The sequence below is a fragment of the Symphodus melops genome (assembly GCF_947650265.1).
Source record: "Symphodus melops genome assembly, chromosome: 1".
NCBI lineage: Eukaryota > Metazoa > Chordata > Actinopteri > Labriformes > Labridae > Symphodus > Symphodus melops.
The window spans coordinates 19,742,293-19,765,176 of record NC_136691.1 but is presented as its reverse complement, the minus strand read 5'-3'; the positions used below and the strand labels follow the sequence as shown (position 1 = coordinate 19,765,176).

The 22,884-nt window shown below is 39.7% G+C and overlaps 1 protein-coding gene across 1 annotated transcript; it reads left to right on the top strand.

The window, feature by feature from the left end:
• Positions 1-4,380: 4,380 nt before the first annotated feature.
• On the top strand, positions 4,381-14,754 carry LOC306824535 (uncharacterized protein C14orf132). The gene is made up of 2 exons (XM_079344712.1): positions 4,381-4,577; positions 13,106-14,754. Exons 1-2 carry the CDS (start codon positions 4,551-4,553, stop codon positions 13,334-13,336), a joined length of 258 nt encoding a protein of 85 aa, XP_079200838.1. The 5' UTR covers positions 4,381-4,550; the 3' UTR covers positions 13,337-14,754.
• The last annotated feature ends 8,130 nt before the right edge of the window (positions 14,755-22,884 follow it).

Genomic DNA, 22,884 nt, shown 5'->3' with positions numbered 1-22,884 from the left:
AGACAACCAGTGGGACTCACACTTCTCACTCAATGCCAACAGTCAGGACTCAGAGCAACATGTACTTGAATTCTCTTTATTTATGTATAAAATGTTGCACATTCTGTCTTTTTAAAAAATAAAGAATTAAATGTTGCAATAACATTCTTGTGGGTCAGATAGTTCACCTGGCGTGGGGGCTTTGGCCTTGGGGACATCAGTTTCCGACTCCCAATACATACCAATAAAAAAAGGGGGTAGTGTGTCAAATTAGTTTCTTCACTTCATTGAACACTTCCTGTTATAAAACAGTTTCAGCTTGAAATCAACTCCAGAAAGAGCTACAGTAAGGCACACTGATATCTCTAAACAAACTAAACGCTGTCATGAAGAAGATGACGGCAGGTGCACGTGGTTGTTTTCGTGAAAAGCCGCTGTTCTTTCCATAACTTTCTTTAAAATTGTTTTCATTTTAACAATTTGTTTTGTTCATGTTTTTGGGGGGGCTTCCTTGTTAAATAAATGTTAAAAACATAAATAAGGTAAGGTGGTCACAACAGTGCACACAGGCTCGATTTTCTTCTCGATGATATCTTGCAGTGCTGACAGAAGTTGGAGGAAAACCAATAAGTGAGGCACTGTATCGTAATCGGGGATATCAAGTAGCTTGAAGACACATCAGGAAGAAAAGATCCATCAGAATTTGACAGCTGTGTCTGAAGGATCAAACTCTGACAGCTCATCACAGATTATTCCTCAGAGACGACAGCCTGGTTGTGACATCAGCTGGCTGCAGCAGGTTTGGACCTCCACTGAGGACAACACACATCATACTTTAGAATAACATCATGTCTTTGAAAAGGTCAGAAAAGCTTTACATGTTCCCTGAGACCGGACAGTAACACTCCCTGGGGTTGGGTTTGTGTCAAACCCTTGAGTCAGGAAATTGTGAGGTCCTGTTTCTTCCAATTTGAATTTGAACGTCTTTCTTTTCTGTTTTTAATCATCTGCTTCCATGCTTGGCACGTTATATATCCACACAAAACAGGAATTTGAGTGGAGACACGTCAACACAGCAGCTGTGGCTCATTTGGAAGCGTCAGTCGTCTCTGAAACAGAAGGTCGGGGGTTTTGATCCCCAGCTCCTGCAGCTTCGTGTCCAATGTGTATTAGGCCAAGACATTTAACCTTAATTTGCTATAAGTTGTTCTGCAACATATCGATGTATATGAATGGGATTAGTCTCTTCTGATGGTCATCAGCATGAGAATGTGTAGGCATGACCTGCGGTATAAAAGTGCTTTGAGTAGACAGAAGACTAGAAAAGCCAAGTCCATGTACCAGTTCATTTATATTGACTAAGGTTTGAGAGCAGGACCACAACCAAACTACACCTCCAATCACCCGACAAGCCGACTTATACTAACCCACCACACTCTACACCCTTTGTCTCAGTTCTTCCATGACCCACCCTCCCTTCCTTTCCTCTCATCCATTCCACCTCCTTCCTCATCCCTCCATCTCGTTTGTCTAATTCTAGGTACAATCTGGGACGTGATCAGCTCGAGAAGAACTATACGCTTGTGACGGTCATGTTTGAAAAGGAATTCCAATGTTGGTATTCCTGGGTCTTATGTTTGCATACATTGGGGTCCAATTCTTTCAAACATGAACACGAGTTTTGTTTCAGTAGATGTCTTTAGCCTGCAGCAGTGATGAAGACTGTTGTGCTTTTACATCGTCGAAATCTGTCCTCTAAAGGTTCTTGCTTTTGTCCTTGACAGGCCCAGTTTGCTGTTCTAACACGCCTGAGGTTTAGACCTTTTTGTTACAGAGAAAGGACAGCTGTTGTATCACTCGCCTCAAAAACCGGCAGACTCCATTGACAAAAAGGGTCATTTTGACCATACAGACCATGGGATTATTGATTGTTTCTGAGCTCACTCAGGTATTTGTTTGTGTTAGTGTGTGATACAGATGTTTTATCAATTTTAGCAATGTGCAGCAGTAGTTCAGTCTGTAAGGACTTGGGTTAGGAACTGTAGGGTTGTGGGCTCAATTCCCGATGTAGACTAAGGCAGCAGTACACATGCACCCTGTGGTTTTTCGTGATAAATGACTCTTTTTGTCAATGGAGTCTGGTGGTTTTTGGAGAGTGCGATATAATAGATGTTTCAGGCAAAAGTTTGAAATTAGTCACAGTTGTGAATGGTCCCAAAATAACCAATCTGTACCATTCTACTTTTTTGCAACCCTTTTGTTGGGGTGCCAAGTGTACCAACCTGACCCGAAAGGGTGGAGCTAGATGCACTGTAGTCCGTTGATTGGTTTTAAAGAATCGCCACTTCCTGCGCAACTGCGATTATAAAGGACAAGCACAAAACATGCCATGTTTAAATAGTCTGTGGATTACAAATGAGCAATTTTAAAGCTGTTGTGTTTTTTTTACAAAAATGAAATTGTCAAACAGTTGATATTTTCAAAAAAAAAAAACTCAGGAGTCTGCCCTAGTTGTTTTAGTCTCCTCACACATGCATAATGAATATGCAAAATGTTGCCATTTTTAGAGGAATTTCCATGTTACATGATGAGACAGAATGGTTTATAGAAGTTTGCGTTTTCAGGAACTCAAAACTATATTGTCCAACAGTCAAAACGTGACAAAAGATTGCTGTTTTCGGCTTAAAATCTCAGGGCCTAATTATGACTTTCAATTTATGTTCTTTTCTGTCTGTTTTTATGTGAAGCACTTTAAGCTGCATGTTTTTATCTATGACAGAGTTGAGTAGAGACTGGGTAAAATTAAACAAAAAAACACATTTTGATTAATTGCATCTCTCAACCTGTGGTCATATATTCATACATTAGTTGGTATGTGTGTGCAGATATGTGTGTGTCCCCTCCATGTGTAGGCGTTTAAAGCTGCAGTGGGACTCTGGAAATAGGCTGCTGTACATTAAAGATTTACCCGTTCAACAAACAATCATTCATCACACTGACTCGTACGTTTATCAGCTGCTGGTCTGAGGGTGTCTGAACACAGAGGACTTAATGGATTACCTCTGTGTGTGAAATACATGCCCTTATTACAATACAGCACATATGATCCCCAGAACTGGTCTGCTTCAATATGCATGACAGATATGGATCATTAGAAGAAAATCCAATTACACAGCCATAACAATGCTGTCTAAATGACTAAAGCATTTCTCTGTTCATTTACATGACTATTAACAATCCTTTACTCACTTTATTACCCTCTTGTTGTTGTTTATTTGTCAGGAACGAGGGGGGACATTAAAACAGGCCACACTCACTCTGTCACCAGAATAAGACTCAGGTTTGTTGTCGAGCTGGTTTACCCATAAGAAGAACTTGGTGCAGTTGGATGTCATTTGGTTCTTTCTACTGAAGAATGAACTCCTGGGATCCCTGAGGTGAAATGACATGTAGAGAGTGATGTAACATGGTTTCTGAGAGGAGCTACCTTCTGTCATTTTATCAATAACAATGATAAGTACTGTAGAGGTAGAGAGTGAGACATATGGCTGCCATACATCTCCTTCTGTAGATTTAAGTACCTTAGTAAGTAATGTTACTTGTTCATTTGACACTTTTTATGAGCTAGCCCTGAAGGTCGGCAGCACAAAACAAACAAATCATACTTGCAAAAACCGTGTCACCAGATATCAGATACATACAATACACAAATATGTAATGGAACATCAATAGCATTTCCCTTACTGCCAAAAAAATCAACTTAAGCAAAACAAATAAAATGATGGAAAGGATATGACTAAAGCATTTTGTTATTGTTTTGCTTTTTTTGCAGGTGAAATATGTTAATGTTTCAACAAGCATTTTGAAATGTATTTGCCATACATTAAATGTTTCTGCATTTCTTAAAATTTATTTGGCATTTATGATGCTTTGCAATCATAACATATTTGTGCAATTTACCTCCAGGGCCACTACTGTGTTTACAGACAATCCATGACTTGTTGCTTGTAATATGATTTTCTGGATTTGCTAATGAATTCGACTTGCAATAGGCATAACTAGATATTTTTTAATTAAAATTAGACAAATTCTCTTAATCAAACAATATGGAGTCATGTTAGTGAAATATCAGTAGAAAAAAAAGATAAGGCTTTAACCAGGGACTGTCTTCATTAAAAGGCTTCAAGGTTAAAGAGATGCTCAGCCTTGCTTGCTGTTTTAAAAGCCTTCATCTCCACCTCTGCGACTAAAAAATGTTGAATTAAAATGATCATCTCTCTCTCCTGGTACTCCGGCTGCCACGCACGCCCCCCCATCCCATCCCAGCCCCCCTCCCGTCCCTCCGGTAAACGTCCCCCCCCCCCCCCCCCCCCCCCCCCCCCCACACACACACACACACACACACTCACACAAACACTGTCACACTCCGTCTCCGTTGTTCCACGTGTTGAGGACGATGAATCCTTTTACCTCCAGTCGGTGCCTTTCTCCTCTTCAGCGGAAGTAAGACGTGTGTCGACGCCGTTTCAGGAGGACCAGACGCCGGATTACTGTCATCAACACCAGCCACCATGGACCTCTCTTTCATGGCAGCGCAGGTAAAGCCCCACTTTAAGCCCCATTTGTACCTCTAAAGAAAATTGAAACCCAAGACACAGGAATAGTGCAATACTTAAAAAAGTGGTGAAATGGGTCGGTATATCTTTTTTATTTTTTATATTTATTTTGAGCTCAGTTTACTGTCTCCACATTGTCCGGCAAGTTTACATTTCAACTCCATCCTGAGCTGAACGAAGGTCTCTTTTGACTTAATTAAGCAGCTATAATTAAATTTGACGTGTATCGTTCATAGCTGAGCTGCAGTATCTCATCACCTGCTTAATGTTGTCATAAAAAAACGTACACCCCAAACAATAATACCCTTTTTAAATATGACGCATGACCTAAAATTACGCCATTTATCTCACTAGTTTTTAATAACCACTTGCTGCTTTGGGGATTCACATACATTGCAAGGCTCTGGGTTTGTGATTGGACATAGTTGAGCACAAATTAATAAAATAATTTGGAGTCATGTTCGTGAAATATCAGTCAAAAAAAAAGAGCTCTTCACCTTGGGGCTGTCGTCATTAAAAGGCTTCAAGGTTATATGCTCAGTTTTAGTTTTTATATCCCTGCAAACATTTCATCAAGAAAGAGTTGATGGCATGTTTAAGGCACCTCATCCCTTACTTAACTTTTTCATCATCATCTAAACTACAGCTAGAGATACACATCTTATTACAGAGCCTTGATTCATTTTATGTCTATTATAACCACCCCCCCCCCCCCCAGTATCTGGATTAAACTGTAATTTACATAGTCTAAATGAAAGGCAGAATGGGTGACATTTTGCACACAAATACCGCAGAAATCCTCTGTAAATGTCTCTGAGTAATGATTACCTACAATGAGTGAGAAGTGTGAGTCTCGCCAGCTGTATTTGTGTCGCAGCCTTGTGTACATCATATTTTTTTGCTTATATAGCTGTTTCAAAACCAAAGACAAGAAGAACAACACGGTCTTCTCACTGCTTATTTGAATTTGGATCACAGTAAGTGTGTTTAGATCCCCGTCATTCTGTTTCAATTTATGTACAATATGAAGTGATGAGTTAACCAAAGGGTGCTAACATTAGTCTGCTTACACAAAAATACAAACCACAGACAAATGCAGCTCGAGCAAAGGACAATTTTAAACTTGCACTTAGTTATGGTGCGTTCAAATTGATAACTCCTTCACATGAACGCGAGAGGAGACGGGTGGAGGTGTGATGCTGGAGGAGAGCGGAGGCTTCAGAATAGCCGAGGTGTCACCAAACATCCGTTTGTTTGGGTTTGTTTAATCTGCTATCATGCCAGACATGAGCTGTCTCTACATACGCACTCCTCAACATTTCTATAGCATTTCAGGAGGACTGATCCTGATATCCTCCTGATCTGGATGTTCACACATGCACCTCACAGCAGGTGACTTAAATGGGAGGGGGGCTGGGGATCTCAGGATCTCAACATTTCCCTTGATATCAATGTTATTTGAAGTTGGACAGAATCCCATCATCACAAACAAGCGGAGAAGAACAGAAATCGAGATTGTACTAATCACATGCAGATAGTCTCGGGCTGTGCACACAAACAATAGGCGTCTAGTTTGTGTTCACAAATGCAGCTCACCCCCAAAACTTAAGGAGTGAGAAGAATTATCCTCGAAAAATGAGTAAACACCAATGGAGGGAAGTTCTGGTGAAGACTTTGCTGTTTTTAGAGATTGAAATAAAGTCTGTGGGCTGTATAAGACTCACAAGTGCCCCAACACTTATTTTCTGTAGTTGCCTGGTGACGTAAACATGAAGAGATGTAAAAGAGTGTTCAAAGGTGGACACCACATTCTGAAACTCTCTTTTGCATTCCTTACCTTTCACATGACTCAAAGCTACCAATTATGCAGGATGACCTTCCTGTCATTGAAGTCTTAACTGTTGACCTTTGCTGCTTGTTGTGTGTTTTTATTGGTTGGATTATTGTGTTGAAAGTCTGATTTCCATACTGGATAATGTTGATGTTCTACAGCTTTGGTAGGTTGTGGTCAGGAAGTAGCAAATCAGGTCTTTTTTTTTTAGGCTAATGTAAACTCATTCTTTGGCACCCGTTGAAACATGAATCTGTATTGACATTGGGTCATATATGTAGTAGAAATGTGAAATACATTTTAAAGTTGGTGCCTTCTTGACTGAGAAAGGGCAGGAAGTGTTTTAATTCATGTAGATGAAAGACAACAACTCCCAGAGTGCACAGCACCACAAGCCACTCCCGCTGAAGTAGAGGGTTTTAGTGTGCATTCACGTGATGTCGGACACATCGGAAAAAAGTGTTTTGGAGTTGTAAAATGAAACAACAGGAACAATAGTTTGGAAAAGAATAAGGTGCCCGTCAGTAAATGTGGGGCAAAAACCTACTTTTAATCCATGCACATATTGCATATTAATTTTTCCTCAGCTGATTCCGAGACTTCTTCTAGAAGGAATTAGCATCTTGAAAATTCTCCACTCGAGTCGACCCAGGCTCCTTCTTCTCACACACCTGTAGGCAGAAGTCTGCTTGCCGCCATGCTGTAGCTCAGAGAAAGAGCAGCGAACAACAACCTCAATGCAAATGGATAAAGTATCCCATTAATAATATGCATTTGCTCTACCGTGATGTTTTTGCTCATGGATGTTATTAACCGTTTGTGTTTTGTTTTTGTTACTTTCACAATTCCTCGGTTGTCTTTGTACAACACGCTTGAGTTTAACAAAGAGCAACAAACATTTCAATTGTATTTGTTAACATTTTGGGGCCGCTGGTGGCGCAAAGGGGTTAGTGCGTGAATCCCCATGTATGGAGGCTATAGTCCTCAACGCCCGGGTTCGACTCCAGCCTGTGGCTCCCTTCCTGCATGTCAGTCCCCACTCTCTCTCCCTGGCTTCTGTCTCTATCCGTTGTCCTGTCCGTCTAATAAAGGCACAAAAAGCCAAAAATAAATCTTAAAAAAATTGTTACAAAGGTCCTCTGCAGCTAGAATAACCCATCCATCTCCACTGATCTCAAGTCCCTGGTGCTGCTGTTGTACCACCCTCAGAGATTTGTATTCATTGCAGGACTCTGGTTTTGCTGTGTTGTAAAATAATTGACCACAAATGAGTTTAAGAATATGCGTCATGTAAGTGCAGTATCAGCAGCAGCAGCGCAGTAAGAGTTTGACCTGGAGAGCGTCTTCATTACAGGGCTTCAAGGTTAAAGAGAAGGCTCCAGTAATGACGCTATCTCCAGTCATTTATTTCTCTGCAAACACGTTTATTAATGATAGCCCTGTGACCAATCTTCTCACATTAAGCAGGCTGAAATGACATGCAGGTCTCACCTTATGAGCTGGGCGGGAAAATAAAATAGATACACAGTCATAAAATGTGTTTATCAGGGATACTCTGCTGCCATTACAGTCTGCTCCAGTCCTGTAGGCAGAAAATCCTGTGGAGGTGTTAACAGTCTGTGTTTTATTTTTTCAGTTATGCACACATCTCCAAAAAATATCCCCACATTTTCAGGGTCAGATGCATTTTTAAATGTAAGCAACTTAATTTATTCATTTTTTTCCCCCAGACAGCCCCCTACTATAATTCCCAGAAGAAGTCCAGAGTGAGCCGATGTGCGACCATTTTGCAGCTTCATACTTCTTTCTGGTCGTTGGCGTTTTCTTTTTCAATCTTTCATTGTGACAAGAAATACGTCTCAACTCACCTAGCATTGCCGTCTCCAGTTGTTTGGTGCACATGCAAAAGCACTTCATTGTACTGAAGTCTAGAAATGTGAAAAGGGCTGATGGTGCTGTGCTGCGTTCACACTTGACAAGCAGGCCTCAATACATTGCTTGATAATTGATAACGTTCTTCAGATAAATAAAATTATGATACTATTAAAGCAACAATCAGTAACTTTCCCACCTCACAATTGTCGTTAAATGTCGATCTAACAGAGAAACAACTTTCTTTTTTCTTTTTTAGAATTATTTTTATTAATTTCATGCAATCCTTAACAGTGTTTTCAATCAAATTAATAACATAACATATGACTTAATTTACACTATCCAATTGTGAATTCAGGGTCACATGAGATATTGAGATGAGATATAAAATGATAAAACAAAAAGAGCAACAACTTTCATCAAACAGAATGGCGTCTCTCGTCCACAGAGCACTCGGCTCACTTGTTTAAGCTACCTGGTTCCTGTTGCTTTCTCCTTTCTCACTCTCCCACTGGACATGTAGAGATCCCACATCCCACACTTTGCAAGCTCTATTGGCTGAAAACAAACACCTTTCACCACTGAAGTATATTATCTTGACTCAGTAGCTGATTCCTAAGGTATTGCATTAACCATGCGGATCGAACAGATGGGTCTGATAATAAGCCAATCCCCCAAAAACCAGACGACAGTGGCAAAAAAGCTATGCCTAGTTAGGCCGTGTCCAACCATTTGGGATCTCACAGTGGTTCTGTCCTCTATAAATATGATGTGGTTTTGTAGCCGTGTCATGGCTGCCACTGAAGAGCCACAGATGGTCACCTTTCTTCATTTTTATAAATCATTTTAATCACTGGGTCTGTTTGTTCTGCAGAGATCGGAGACCTTTGGCATAAAATAACAGGAATTCCTTATAAGGATTAGTCACTTCCTGCATTTATAATTAAATATAGAAAAACAGACTTTAGGGAAACAGAAACATACACCCGCTTTTGTTGAAGCTTTGTAGTATCCCTGCTCTCGTCACTCTCCCTCTCTGCCCATGATCCTGCAGCTCTGACAGGCTGGACGTGGTCTCGTCAGTATTTATGGGTTTTCACCTCTGCTGCAGCCCCATCATATATGAGCAGTAACCCAACTGTGTTTGAGCGCTGTTAAGAACACAATCTATCCCCCTCTAAGCCCAGTGTATGCAGGGAACAGAGGCTGAGATGTGAGGCGGCAATTACAATGCGCTGTCAGAGCTGCTAAAGCTGACGGTCCTCCAGCAGTGTGTTTGTGCTGAGTGTTTAATGATAGTTTGTGGAAGGATTTTGTTCTTAGTTTGTTTCCAGCTAAGACAAAATGAGCTCTAATCTCCAGCAAAATTGCTCTTTGAAGGAAATGTTTTCTGATGAGTTCAGGCAGAGGATGAAAGCTTTGATAGTTCTCAGACTGTTTGGTTGTGGTGGCCTTGATTACAGCCCAGATTTCCTCTCTTGCAGTTTGTGTTTCTTCTGTATCATCTCAGGCCTCCCCAGTTTCTTATTAAATTTGCTTATTAATTGCCTGTTTCCATGAAGTTTAATATGTACCCAGACCGCAGCTCACGTCCAGATGTGACTAAACCTTTTGTCAAAAAGTGCAATAAATAATCATGTTTCCAACAATGACATTGTGTAGCATGATACGACAGCACGAAAGCAACTAAATGTTATATTTCTTCAGATCACTCATTGTTGTCTGTTCAACAAAGCATCCAGACAAAAACGCTCAGGAAAGGCATAGCCAGAGTCCGGCTTTTGTTTGTTTTTTAAAGGACATTGTTCTCGGACTGGGAGACCATTTTTACCGGTTTTGCATTTGTGTGTTTTCGTTAAACAAATGATATTAGTTCATTTGTAATTCAGTCCATAACAATAAGGTCTCTTACTTTCTGGTTCAGCATGTTTATGATCTTTATTCACAAACAGTTTGGGTATTTCTCGTGGCGTATATGAAGCCATCATACTGGTAGAAGAGTGCCATGTCAGACTTCTCGACCTTCAGTTTTTCCAAAAAAAATAAAAATAATTAGATGAGCCTGATCTAACAACACCTGCAGACTCTGTGACTCTCTTACAGAGTCGTTTCCTCATGTGCAGGCCCCACAGGCGACACACAGAGGAGCAAATAAACCCCCCCATGACCACCATCCAACACTAGACTAATTTGTTGCCCATAGCAACATCATCATGTGGGACATCTGCTCAGTTAAATGCTCTCAGAGCCCATATGTACATATGAGACCATCAAGAGACAGACAGAGAGCTTTTTAAGCACAGAGGACGTCTGTCCCTGCTATGTCCCAGGAGAGGTCGTTCCATCATTTTGTCTTAAACACTTTTCATTCTTAAAGTGTCAATGCTGCTGAGAAACTGTCACATTCAAATTTGTCACACAGAAAGAGAAGTTATGTTTGTATGTACTGGATGATTGAGAGACAGCAGAAACAGTTAAAGGGATACCTCACCTGTTGAAACATGAATCTGTTAACATAGCTTCCGAGCAGGATGGTGGGTGTTGCTTTTATTTTTTGACAGTGAGGTCCCACCTATTAATCTGTAATAGGTCTGTAGCTTCAGTGGTTCGAAGACAAGAGAAACTAGCAAAGTAGTGAAGTGTAGTTGACCTGGGAGGTGGAAAATTCCGAGTTCCCAGCCCCCTGCAGTCGTATTTACATGACTGCTACGTGCATCAAATGTTTGTTAAAGCTGTAAATATAGCATTTATTAGCCACTTGTTCCTCTTTCTGTGTGATCAAATCAATCACTTTGATAGTATCGTGCGAGTTCTCTGTTGACGTGCTGTCATTCCGTGTTTGTGCAGAAACTTTCCCGTAGTGTGTCGTAATCGTCTGGTATTAGCTAACAAAACAAAGGTACTCCTGGAGGTGTCCATGTTGCTTTTCCGACTTGCAACTGTCATTAAGTCATTCCCTGCTCCGCGTTCCCAGTTCTGAAGTAACCGGAATGCGGCATAGTTTTAACCCCTTAAACCGAAGCAGTCTGAGATGATTGAAAAGTACGATTTTTTTTTGCGTCATCGGAGACTCCTTTTCAGAAAGGAAATGCAGACCTTTTTTACTCTTATTGTTGGGTATATTTCAATATCAAGTTTGTTTTTTATATAAAATACTTTTTCCCCCGTAAATGAATTCAGTTTTTTGCACCGAACAACTTTAATCTGCTTAATTTATCCACGCACGCACACAGTAACAAACACAAACACCAGGAGTGCGCCTCGTGTTTTGAGTTGACTTGATATTCCGTTATTTGAAAGAGTTCAGCACAGCAGCATGCAGCTGGACACACGAAGCCGTGAGACGCTTCGGCTATGATAGAAGCAAGCTGCACAAGAGGGGTGGACAGAGAGTGGACATTCTCTCTCTAATTCTCTGAAGGTGACGTGATTCTGCTCTCTTGTTATTTTGCTGTGTCTTCTCTCTCCACAGTAGTTGAGAGGGAAGGTTTTTTTAACACCAGTTTTTTATGTTGCAAGAAGCCGAAAGGTCCTCTCTCAATCTCGATCTCTTGGCACAGCAATTAAATTTGTTGCAAGTCTAATTAAGCTTTATATTAATTCAGTTAACATGTTTTTAAAATTGTAACCGAAGCATCATGGCAGCCTAAGAAAAGAGAACACAGCTATTTTCTTAGGATGTTTGTTTTGTTCAGTGGTTGTTTTTCCTTCTCAAAACATCTTTGAGTATCTAGAAAATATATATGACCAATTTATTATTATTGTTATTATATTATTATTGTTAGGCTGCTTAATCTTTTATTATAGAAGTATCACTGTTATATCTACTTGATATTATGTGTTCTCTGTAAAAATCTGAGTTTTGGCTGCGAAGTAATCCTTGGTAGGAGATGCTTGTTTGTTTTTGTTACTGTTTCGGACTGTGTTCACTGGGATGAATAATTTAGACTGACCTTCAGGTTTAATAGTGTGGCAGTGACCGATGTGTGTTCATGAATCGTAATGGCGATCATTGAAACTCATTTAATGCTGTTGATGAAAGAAACAAGCGGCTGAATTAAAATCAAAGTGCTCCGAAGTCTCCAAGGTGACAATAAACAAACCGAGGCTCTTTTATGAAACGAGTCAGGAGCTTTCTTCACTTCACAAATCGGAAGTTTCAATGTGTAGCACATTTCAAATCTATGTTGATTTCAATAAAGTGATGTATGGCTCTCCCAAAGTGCTGCAGTAATCGGTATGAATTAACATTTTAGCACATCCGGTTACATTTTCACAAAGTGTGTCTGTAACATTTGACATTTCAGTGCCATCCCGCAGAACATGGAAACTATATATATATATATATATATATATATATATATATATATATATATATAATCTTAATCCAAAAACCTGTGGTAAAAATCCATAGGCTTTTTATTGACAGAAACGGCGGGATGCTAACTTCCGGGTTGGCCTACAAAAATGAGTCATCCCTGCAGTACTCTGTAGTCTCTGTAGTCTCTATAGTCACAACTGTTTCTATAGCCACAGTTTACTCAGTAGCCTTACTATATACTGTAACCTTGCTGTTATTACTTCAACTATTCTGCGCATGGACACCTATAGTATATTTGATTTTTGATTGTCAGCTTCATTTTCATGCAGATGTTTTTTTTAGAGATAAATCAATCCTCACCTCTTTTTGTGTTTAGAAACATGACTTCAGAGCAGACATTTGATATTATATACATTCATTAACCCATCTGTTGAACAATTTAAGTTCTTATGAGAACAGTGTTAGTTTTGTTTTTTGTCCTCATAGATCCCAATGATGACTGGCGCCTTCATGGACACATCTCACAACGATGACTACAGCACGGACCACTCTTTGTTCAACTCGTCTGCCAGCGTACATGCAGCCTCCATGGCAGCTCACAGCCAGCCAGAGGAACCACAGCCCATGTCCAGGGATGCCATCTGGCTCTGGATTGCTATCACTGCCACAATCGGAAACATAGTGGTTGTGGGCGTAGTGTACGCCTTCACATTCTGAGTGGAGCTGCTCTGAGGCGAGCGTTTGAATGAGCGTGGGCTGTAGCTTCTGAACAGCAATGAGCTGTTGAACGCAGTCTCTGCTGAACAGATGACTCATCAAATTGAGCTTCCTCACATCAGTTAAATTACCCCGCAGTCATCAAAGCACTCAAGTCATAATGAACTGCCAGGGTTGAATGGAAAAAGTTTATACCGACTCTATCTCAGAGGAAGTAGAGGCACTAACAGTGCAGACGTAATGTGCAAATGTTTAATTTCCTCTGAGTTTATGTGTTCCAAAGTTATTTTTCTTCCTGTAATGGTCTATATTTACATGTACTTTTGTAAAATGTTACAGTGTATGACTTTTTGCAGGAACAGGGTTGTGTGTTTGTGTGTGTGTGTGCGTGTGTGTGTGTGTGTGTGTGTGTGTGTGTGTGTTCTCAACTGCCTATCAAAGAGTGGACCTCAGTGTTGTTTCACACTTATAAAGCCAACGGGACATTTGGAGGTTCCATCTTTACAAGCACACAGACGAGATCCACACTTAAATCGTGCTTAAATATTGATTAAAACCACTGGTGATGTTTAAAGCTTACACAGTTGGGGGACCAGTCCCATGCTCTCTGTTGGTACTGTATGAACGTTTCTGTGTTTATTTTACTCAGTAACCTTCTGGAACAGTGTTCAGTGGAGAGCGAAAAGAGTAGAGAGGCTGTGATGTTTCTATTCTTCCACTTTAAAAGTTTTTATTCTGATACGACCGTTTAAAAAGACAAGTTTTACTTTTGTAAAACCTTTGTTAAAATGTGTTTTGTGTTTAACTGTTGGCATTGTTTGCATCGCTGTTGTAAGATATTTAATGAATACTTTTTTCTTCCTTATTGTGAAATAGTGAAGGCCTAACCCTCATTGCCCATTAAAACCAGCCTTTCCTGCATTTATTTAAAAAATACACTTCTTCAGTTGTGGTGATTTCACAGACCTTAAAAAGGAATCTTTGAATAAATTAAACAAAGCTTGCCAATCAAATGATTTATTGAGCCCATGACAAAAATGTTGAATAGAGATTGAAAATATAAAAAGATGTATATGTAGGCATGAACCAGCAGCCTTCGCTCTTGTATGGGCCCATACATAGCCTACGTTGCTCCTTTCTTAACAATCATGGCTGTCACATGCTTTGCCTTTGAACATTCAACAGTTTTGAATCTGAAGTCTGTCGTTTTCTGATCATATCATAAACATAAATCAGCCTGTCATACTAACATACTAGTAAAAGTAACAGTCTTGTTAATCTTCAGTAATATTATAGTATATTCATAGAGCTGCTATATATCTGTACATTTCTTTGTGCAATTTAAAGACCCAACATGTGTAGACTTCTTCATTTCAGAATTGATATTAAACCTATTTATTTACTTACTTATCTGAATAACCAATAAAATGAAAACTGTCTTAATTGTATCTTTGCCTCTGTTTCTCTCTTCTAAAATCTGTGTTTGCTCTGCAGATAAACTGCTTCCTAAGCTGAATAAGATGTAATGGGCTGTGGGTTTAAAGTTGCCTGTTGCCATAGCAATGCATCTCCCTGCTCTCATACTCATTTCCCCACAGCAGCACACCTGCTTTATGTCTCATCGCCACATTGTCTGCAAACCACAACACACACACTCAGCTAATGACACCAGAACACAGAGGAATTCAGGCAGGATTCCTGAAAGAGGTCATAATATGTGCATGTCAGCTCCAGTTATTAAGATCAAAATTGAAAGAAATGTGTAAAGAATGGGGCTAAAATCAAATTGGGATGAATGCTGAGAATAAAACCAGAGGAAAGAACAGCGATTATTGTTTGTCAGCATATTAAACATCGTAATAGTCTGCCCATTTGCTAACAAAGATAAGCATCTACATGCAACTCCTGCAAAAATATTTTCAGCTTGTTCGATTTATTTAAAACATTAGACAATGAGAGGAACAATTTAAAGAGAGCACAGGAGCAAACATGTTGCCTCACTGCTTCTGCTCTACTTAATCACATTCTGTATAGGCCTACTGCTACCTTGATTTTACTTTAATACTTCAAAAAAAAGTTATGTCATTAACCTTCATGCATCATATAATACACATCAACCCTCATTTCACATATCATTAAGTCAATTCAGTCATATTAAGTCAAAATACCCTGGTTAATTACTCAATTTTATTGATCGGGAATTAGCATGAACATACAGTATTAGCTTAGCCTGCTCGACATTACACACAGCTAATCCACAATCCCAAACAATGGCTTGGTTTATCATGCGTCACTCTGTCTGTTCTCACTCTTTGTGTCTTAACGATATGGCTCTTAAGAGTTATCTCACACTCATAAAGTTAGCTTTGTATTTAGCAACTGTTAAGTTTAGCTTCACTGCAGTTCAATAAAATTAAAAATCTTTATTTGTCTCTGGGGGATAATTCAAAGTATGAAAATATAAAGGGGGGCAAATATGTATTCTTGTTAAACACACCATGCCCAAACAGAGCGACTTGTTCATGGGTTGTAATTTGAGGCCAAAATGTCTGTCGGGACATGGGTTTGGGAACCGGAGGGTCGTCAGTTCAAGTCTCAATGCGGACCAAAATATGGAAGTTGGTCTGGTAGCTGGAGAGGTGCCATATCAATTTTCGAGCACTGCAGAGGTGCCCTTGAGCAAGCCACCGAACCCCCACCAACTCAGGGGGCGCTTCCTGAGGGCTGACACCGCATTCTGACATCTCACCATTAATGCATGTCCACAGGTCCTGCTTGTGCTTATGTGATTCAGGCCTGTGTGTGTGAGAAGCATGTCTGTAAAAGAACCACAATTTCCCCCTCAGGGATTAATAAAGTATATTGAAAAATATTTATATATAAATAAAATTATACGTTCTATTCCTCAAACTAAGAATTTGTGAAAGGATTAGGCTATAAATTTTCTAGTATGTATCAGACAATCTTTTTACATAACTCTGGCCTAAATTATTTTAGATTATTTCCTCACTGAGCATCCAGTGGAGGCAGTATATGAGCTATAACAGATTAAACTGCAACATGTTAAACTCTGCTCATGTTGACAAGTTTCACTGAAGTCTGATTCTGCTGCAGCGTCCAATCAATGAGTGATATACAAGGAAAAAGTCAGTAAAAAGACTTCTGTGGAGTCAGCTCTCGTGTCTCCTCGGTCATCGCTCCTCAGATCCGCCTTCTCCTCAGGCCCATTCCAGTCGATCCCATGGTCTTCATAAACCTGAACAGAGGATAACTTTGATTAATATATTGTTGAAACTATTATGACATGTCATCACACAAGATTCATGGGATTAATCAGTCTTATCTGCAGATGGTGAAAAAAACTGTGAGTGGGGCAAATAAAATTTCTCTCTCAGCAGATTGAAAGAAGCAAAGTATCTATGCAACATTTACTAAACTTCTCTCTCTCCAGACACGATAAACATATTATAAATATAAACATTAAAAACTTAAATGCAGATTTAAAAAGCTCCTGATCTGGTTTAAGAATCTGATAGAATCCTAGCCTAGAGCCTTTAAGGACTCAAGCTTCTCTAGCTTGGAAAATAGCATGACAGGCAAAGAAGAGCCGCCAACCAAGACAGCCTCCATGTCAAGCCACAAGGGGGCAGTGGTGCCCAAACCACCCTAATGTTTCAAAACAAAAATGAGTTATTTTTAAAAACACTTCCAATTAAAGGTCATTTAAAAGTTGCGAAATGGGAGGGGGAGTACGTGGTGCTCGCCTTTTAAATGTGTTCAAGAATTGCAACTTACTCGCCACGAACCGATGGCAAACAGATTTTTCACTTTTGTGTGCTGAATCCCCCAAGGAAATTTGAGCATTTATAAGAGCTTAAAGATAAATAACATTTTAGCACGTAATAATTCCAACTTGTTTTACTTTCTTAGGGAAAAAAGGATAAATGAAGTGCTTCAGATAAATTGCAGAAGAACAGTGCTGAACTGCCACCCAATGTAACCCTCAAAACACACTAAGATGATGATGCAATTAATGCATTTACTGACTCTATACATAGTAGGTATTAACATTTCTGAACCAACATTAATTATTACACTTGTTTGAAACCATAGACTGTAAAAATAATTTGAAACATGAACAGTTACATTTCTAAAGGAGGTGGATTCAAGGACGCAACATTATTACAACTACACTTACATTAAGGTGATAGTAACCCAGACTTCAGGTAAGTCTTCACACCTAAAATGCAGGACCAACAAGAAAACAAACTACAATATCTGTACTACAATATCTGTACTCCCCCCCCCCCCCCCCCCCCAGTGATCGTGAGATCCTGGTCAGCATCATGCCAGTAACTGCAAGGTTCTGGTCATCAAGCATGTTGTCAATCATTGTAAAGTCTTGCTCAATCATGTTTGAGCAATTGTCTGTGATTTCGTTATGTTATTTGACCATGGCTAAATGAATCTAAGATGATGCACAAGTCGGTTTGACAATGTTCTCCTCGTTCATTCAACACAGAAATAGAAACTCCCACCTTACAACCATGAAGACTGATTCTTTCACTTTTAACTTATTTTTCTGATTTACTTTCATCACTGGCAGACTCAAGACTCACCGTTTGCAGAGCATTGCGAAGTTAAGTGTATGCAAGCAGGGATTTTATTTAAAGAATACAATCTACACAACACTTGCAGGACACGATCAGTTAGAGATACAGTTGTAGTTTCTAATTTAATTATCTGTCTTGTATTAAGACAACCTCTAACCTGCTTCCATGTGTCTCTATCCATCACTGAAACTAGCTGTCCCTTTGCAGTGATGGCTATCTCTCTCTGAGGTCTCATGATTCATGTGAACAACGAGGATCGTCCAGACAGTCTGTTGCTTTGATAAATATCCTCTCTGCAGGGCGCACAGCAAAGCAGACAGCAGACAGTCCATTAGGTGTGATGCTTAGCAGAGAGGAGAATAAAATGTCTGTTTCCAGATGCAGCGTGGCTGAGCACAGACAGTGCGGTCTGAATTCAATTAATTAGACCACTGCTCGCTCTGCTCCTAATCCTGTTCATTGTCCAAAACACTCAGTTTAATGGACTAATAATAGTAATATATATTTTTTTAAAGTGTATAATAAACAATGCAGTGCACTATCGAACCAAATATCTAAAGCAAGCTGTTTTGTTTATATCTTTACTTCTAGATTCAAGGGTTGAACAGACAAGAAAGTGCTGATTCTTAAGTTATCTTGTTGTGGATTTTTTTCCAATAACAAAGAGTGAGAACAAAGAGTGAGAAGATCTATTCGAAAAAGAACCCCAAGATCGATCTGGTCTCACTGAACATTTATTCAAGGCAAAATCAGCGTTTGAAGACCCCTCTCTCGCATGGTAAGGAGAGAAAGAGGCCCCAAGAAGCAGCAGATTGATTGAGCTAATTAGCTTATACAATAGCATTTTATTTCATATCATGTGGCGGATGACTCGTTTTTTTCTTTATTTTGAAATAAAGGTCGCTGTTGTAAAATCTGCTAATATGTAAAACATAAACGTCCCTACTCTCTCCTTCAGGAGGTCAGGCTTCAGCAGTGGAGACAGCCAACAAGGATCTGTTATTTGAGGGTCTCTCAGAGGAGAAATCTTCTCTGGAGCCAAAGATGAAGGTCCTGCAGAATTAGGCTTTGCACAACTGAAAACAGCTGAAGGGCTTACAGAACCCGATGCAAGAACATACCAGCTAACTAACAGCATAGGAGGAGGCCAATCAGGCGCTCGAGCAGGAAAAAAGAAGTGCTCCGAAATCAAATGGGGCACTGGTTATCGAGGGATGGTGGCCTCGATATTAAAATGAATAGTCAGGTAACTATTATGCGAGCAGGAAGAGAACTCTTTGTGGAGGAAGCTCAAGAAGTCCTTCACTTCATCACACCTCCGTTAATTTAAACAGCAGAAGAAGCACATGCTGCAGATGTGACAGTTTATTAATGACACTTAAGATTAATAATTTATTTTATTTTCCAACAATGGTAGAAATATGTCTAGAGCTCTACACCAATGCTGCCAAGACAATATCCATCTTCATTCACATTTAAAACAGAAAACCTTGAGTGATTAATAATATCAAAAAGATGTTAAAAACATTAATTACTTGAACATTTTGGGGTCAGTGCCTAGACTACATGAGGGCCAGATATGAAGAATAATGATAGAAAAACATATTTATTGTTACCATGCACTTTGAGGAATTCAAAATGTTTGGAAATGTCGAAAACTATATTTTAAACTTAATTCTCTTAATTTCAACTTTTATAAATAAAAAATATTCAGAACTCCTGACTGAGTTGGAGTGATACATCCAGTTGGTGTTGTTGTCCTCTGAAGCTAGATTTTTTTTAAGTGTTTGTTTTTTCATGAAAGTTCAACATTTTCAAAGGAGAGAAAAGTAAATTTAATTCTAAAATTTTTAGATTTAGAAATCTACCTTTAAAATAAAGTTGTATGAACAGTAAGGGATTTGTATCTGTGAAAGAAATCGATTTTTGTCCCTACTGTGACTGGAAATGTAAAAATAAGTAAAACAATGCAGTCATGGCAGCTGTGTGATTCCTGTCAGAGGTGTGTAAAGAGGAGACTGTGGTTTCCAGAAACAGTGAATGTGCTGAAGGAGGCGTTCCTCCTGAGCTGACAGCAGGAAGTCCTTATATGGTTGAGAGGAATGTGTAAACAAAGCTACTAGCATTGTGACGCAGAGAAAAGTAGAAGGGAGAGAGAACTCTGAGTCTGCAGTGAACTTACATAATATGATCCAGAAATGTTCCAAATTTAAGCAATCTCACTTTTAAAACTCAAATGATGTGATGACAGCTGCTCCTGCATGGCTGCTTTCTAAATGCATGTATTAAAGCTTTGAAAGTTTATACTCAGAATCTGTTAACACTTGGGAGTTACATGATCTACGGGTACAGGAAGGTTTTCATGATGCACTTAAAGGAAATCTAGCTATTTTTAAACCTGCTCACTGTTTTTTTAGTCTGGTGGTTTATTGTAGGGTCTCAATGACTCAATGAACTGTCCAGGATTCTGTAAAGCTTGCAGGCAAACGCACAACTCTTGGGGTGACCACATCTCATATAGATAAATACTCAGTGATTTGTTTGTGAGAGCCTCAGTGGACTGCCAGTCTCCTCGTCAAGCACAAGGATATTTCCATTCCAGCTATATGGGGGGGTGTTTAATGTCAAATTTTACATAGATCTGCCTGTTTTCTAATTCACGGATCAAAGGCTAACTTGGTATGACTATCACCTTAATAATAGCTTTAGTGCGGTTCTGAAGCCCATGCATACTGCGGGATAGGGGAGATTTTCTAAGCGATCCCTGGATCTTTATGGATCTAATGTGTTTGGATTTAATGTTTTACTGGACTCATTGAGATAGGGTGAGGAGCTCAGTCACCAGGGAGGAGCTCGGAGTTGAGCCGCTAGTCCTTCACATCGAGAGGAGTCAGCTGAGGTGGCTCAGGCATCTCTTCCCGATGCCCCCTGGACGCCTCTCTAGGGAGGTGTTCTGGGCATGTCCCTCCAGGAGGAGGCCTCGGGGTCGACACACGACACGCTGGGGAGTCTGTGTTTCTCGGCTGGCTTGGGAACAGCTCGGGGTCCCACCGAAAGAGCTGGAGGAGGTGTCTGGGGCGAGGGAAGTCTGGGTGTCTCTGCTTAGACTGCTGCCCTTGAAACCCGGCCCTGGATAAGCGGTGGAAAATGAATGGATGGGACTCATGGACTCATTTTTGGCTAAATGTTGTGATCAGGAGAGCTCAGTAGATCTTTGGATAGTAAGTTAAAAGACATTTGTTTGTCATTGGTCTGACAGATGCAGACCTGTGGTGGTTAAATCCGAACTGCGCTGTCAAGAGTGAAGTACTGCTGTATTGGGCATTTGTAATATGGTTTTGCTTCACTGTGACGAATGAGAAAAAGGAATTGAAGTCCCATCATGAAATAATTGTTATTCCAAGTCTAGATAACAAATCAATTAATGATGTGCTTTAACTCCAATGAGAATATGGATTAATGAGCGTAAAGAACAACTTAATGAGCGTAAAGAACAACAACTAAACATTCAACTATCAGTCGACAATAGACAAAATCTTACATATCAGGTTCAACAATTCAAAAACCGTAGTCGGGGACATGCCTACACAAATCTGCTAACAGTAGTTTTTTCTGCCTGTTACTCGAAGTGTCTGAAAAAAATTACACAAAGGACTTCTAGATTTGTAACTGACTCTGCCATTGCTCCTTTTTTAGACTTTTATTTAATGGCATAACACTGGTGGCCAGCTTTGTGATTTTACTTTGTTGTTGAAGCACAGGAGGCACAGTGTGAAGATAGCCGAAGCTATTAATCTTAGTGTGTGGAAAACATCCATGAATAGATTTGAAAAAACATACTTTCTTCCACCTGAGGTAGATCTTCATCAGCAGCCAGTTTGTGCAAACTCTCTGCTGGCACTTTCTTCTTTGCACACTCTCCACCTTTTGCACTGTTTTCATTAAAGTCAAATATTAGAGTAAACTTTTGATTCTACTGTCCCCCGGTTAAGAGGAAGCTTGTCAACATATGCAACGTCTGCCAAATGAAAGTGAAATACTTCAAGACTGATTCAAATGCCCAAGATCACATCATTCAGCCACCCAATGGATTTAAAATAAGTGAAACAACAGCGATGCTCACTTTCTCAGTGTACAGCAGGTGATTTTGAAAAAACAAAGCAAGATCCATCATTTGTTTGAAGAGACCTTCGTCCATAGACAAGAGCACAGACAACATAAAGGCTTTATATGTGTGATGAATATTATACAGTTGCAGAATCAATATCAATGTCTTAAGGCGTATTGCTGGCGGATCTTCATTACGGCACTGTAGCGGAGTTGCACTATAATGAGGGTTAGTGACATCATCCTGTTTTTAACTGGCAATGTGAAAGGGGCAAAATGAAGACTAAGATTGGAATGAAGGGCTCTACTTGTAACTGTTTGGCTTGTAACATTGAGCAAGCTAATGTTAACTCAAAACACAGCACACACAGCTGGGACCAAGGTGTGCTTCTGTTCTGTTACAATGTCTGTTCAACGTCTTGTACTTTCTCACTAGATGCAGGATGACGAAAATCTAATAGGAAACTAGTAAAAGTGTTTGATAAGTGTTTAGGAGTGACCTGCAAGATAGGTGGTACAGTATCCTTCAAAGGACACAGCCTTTATAGCAACAACATCTGCCTAGCACCTCGACAGCTACACCGTCACCAATTATTTGATAAATAACTTTAAATTTAAAGGCCCTTTTTTAACATTAGGATTGGTAGCTATACTATTTCCGGACCAGTTTAATCAGCTTGTGAGTCCGCCACTTTAATGGAATTGGCTCAAAATCAATCTCTTATCATTTCTGACCATGAACGTTAGAGGTTAGGGAAAGAAAAACACCTTCAAAGTGGGACAATTGTTAACCCGCCACTGTGACACTATCGGTATTGAAAAGTGCCT

Bases quoted from the DNA above. Each gene is read 5' to 3' on its own strand.
- LOC306824535 (XM_079344712.1), top strand. From the start codon at position 4,551: ATGGACCTCTCTTTCATGGCAGCGCAG. The intron at 4,578-13,105 runs GTAAAGCCCCAC...TTGTCCTCATAG, and splicing joins TCTCTTTCATGGCAGCGCAG to ATCCCAATGATGACTGGCGC.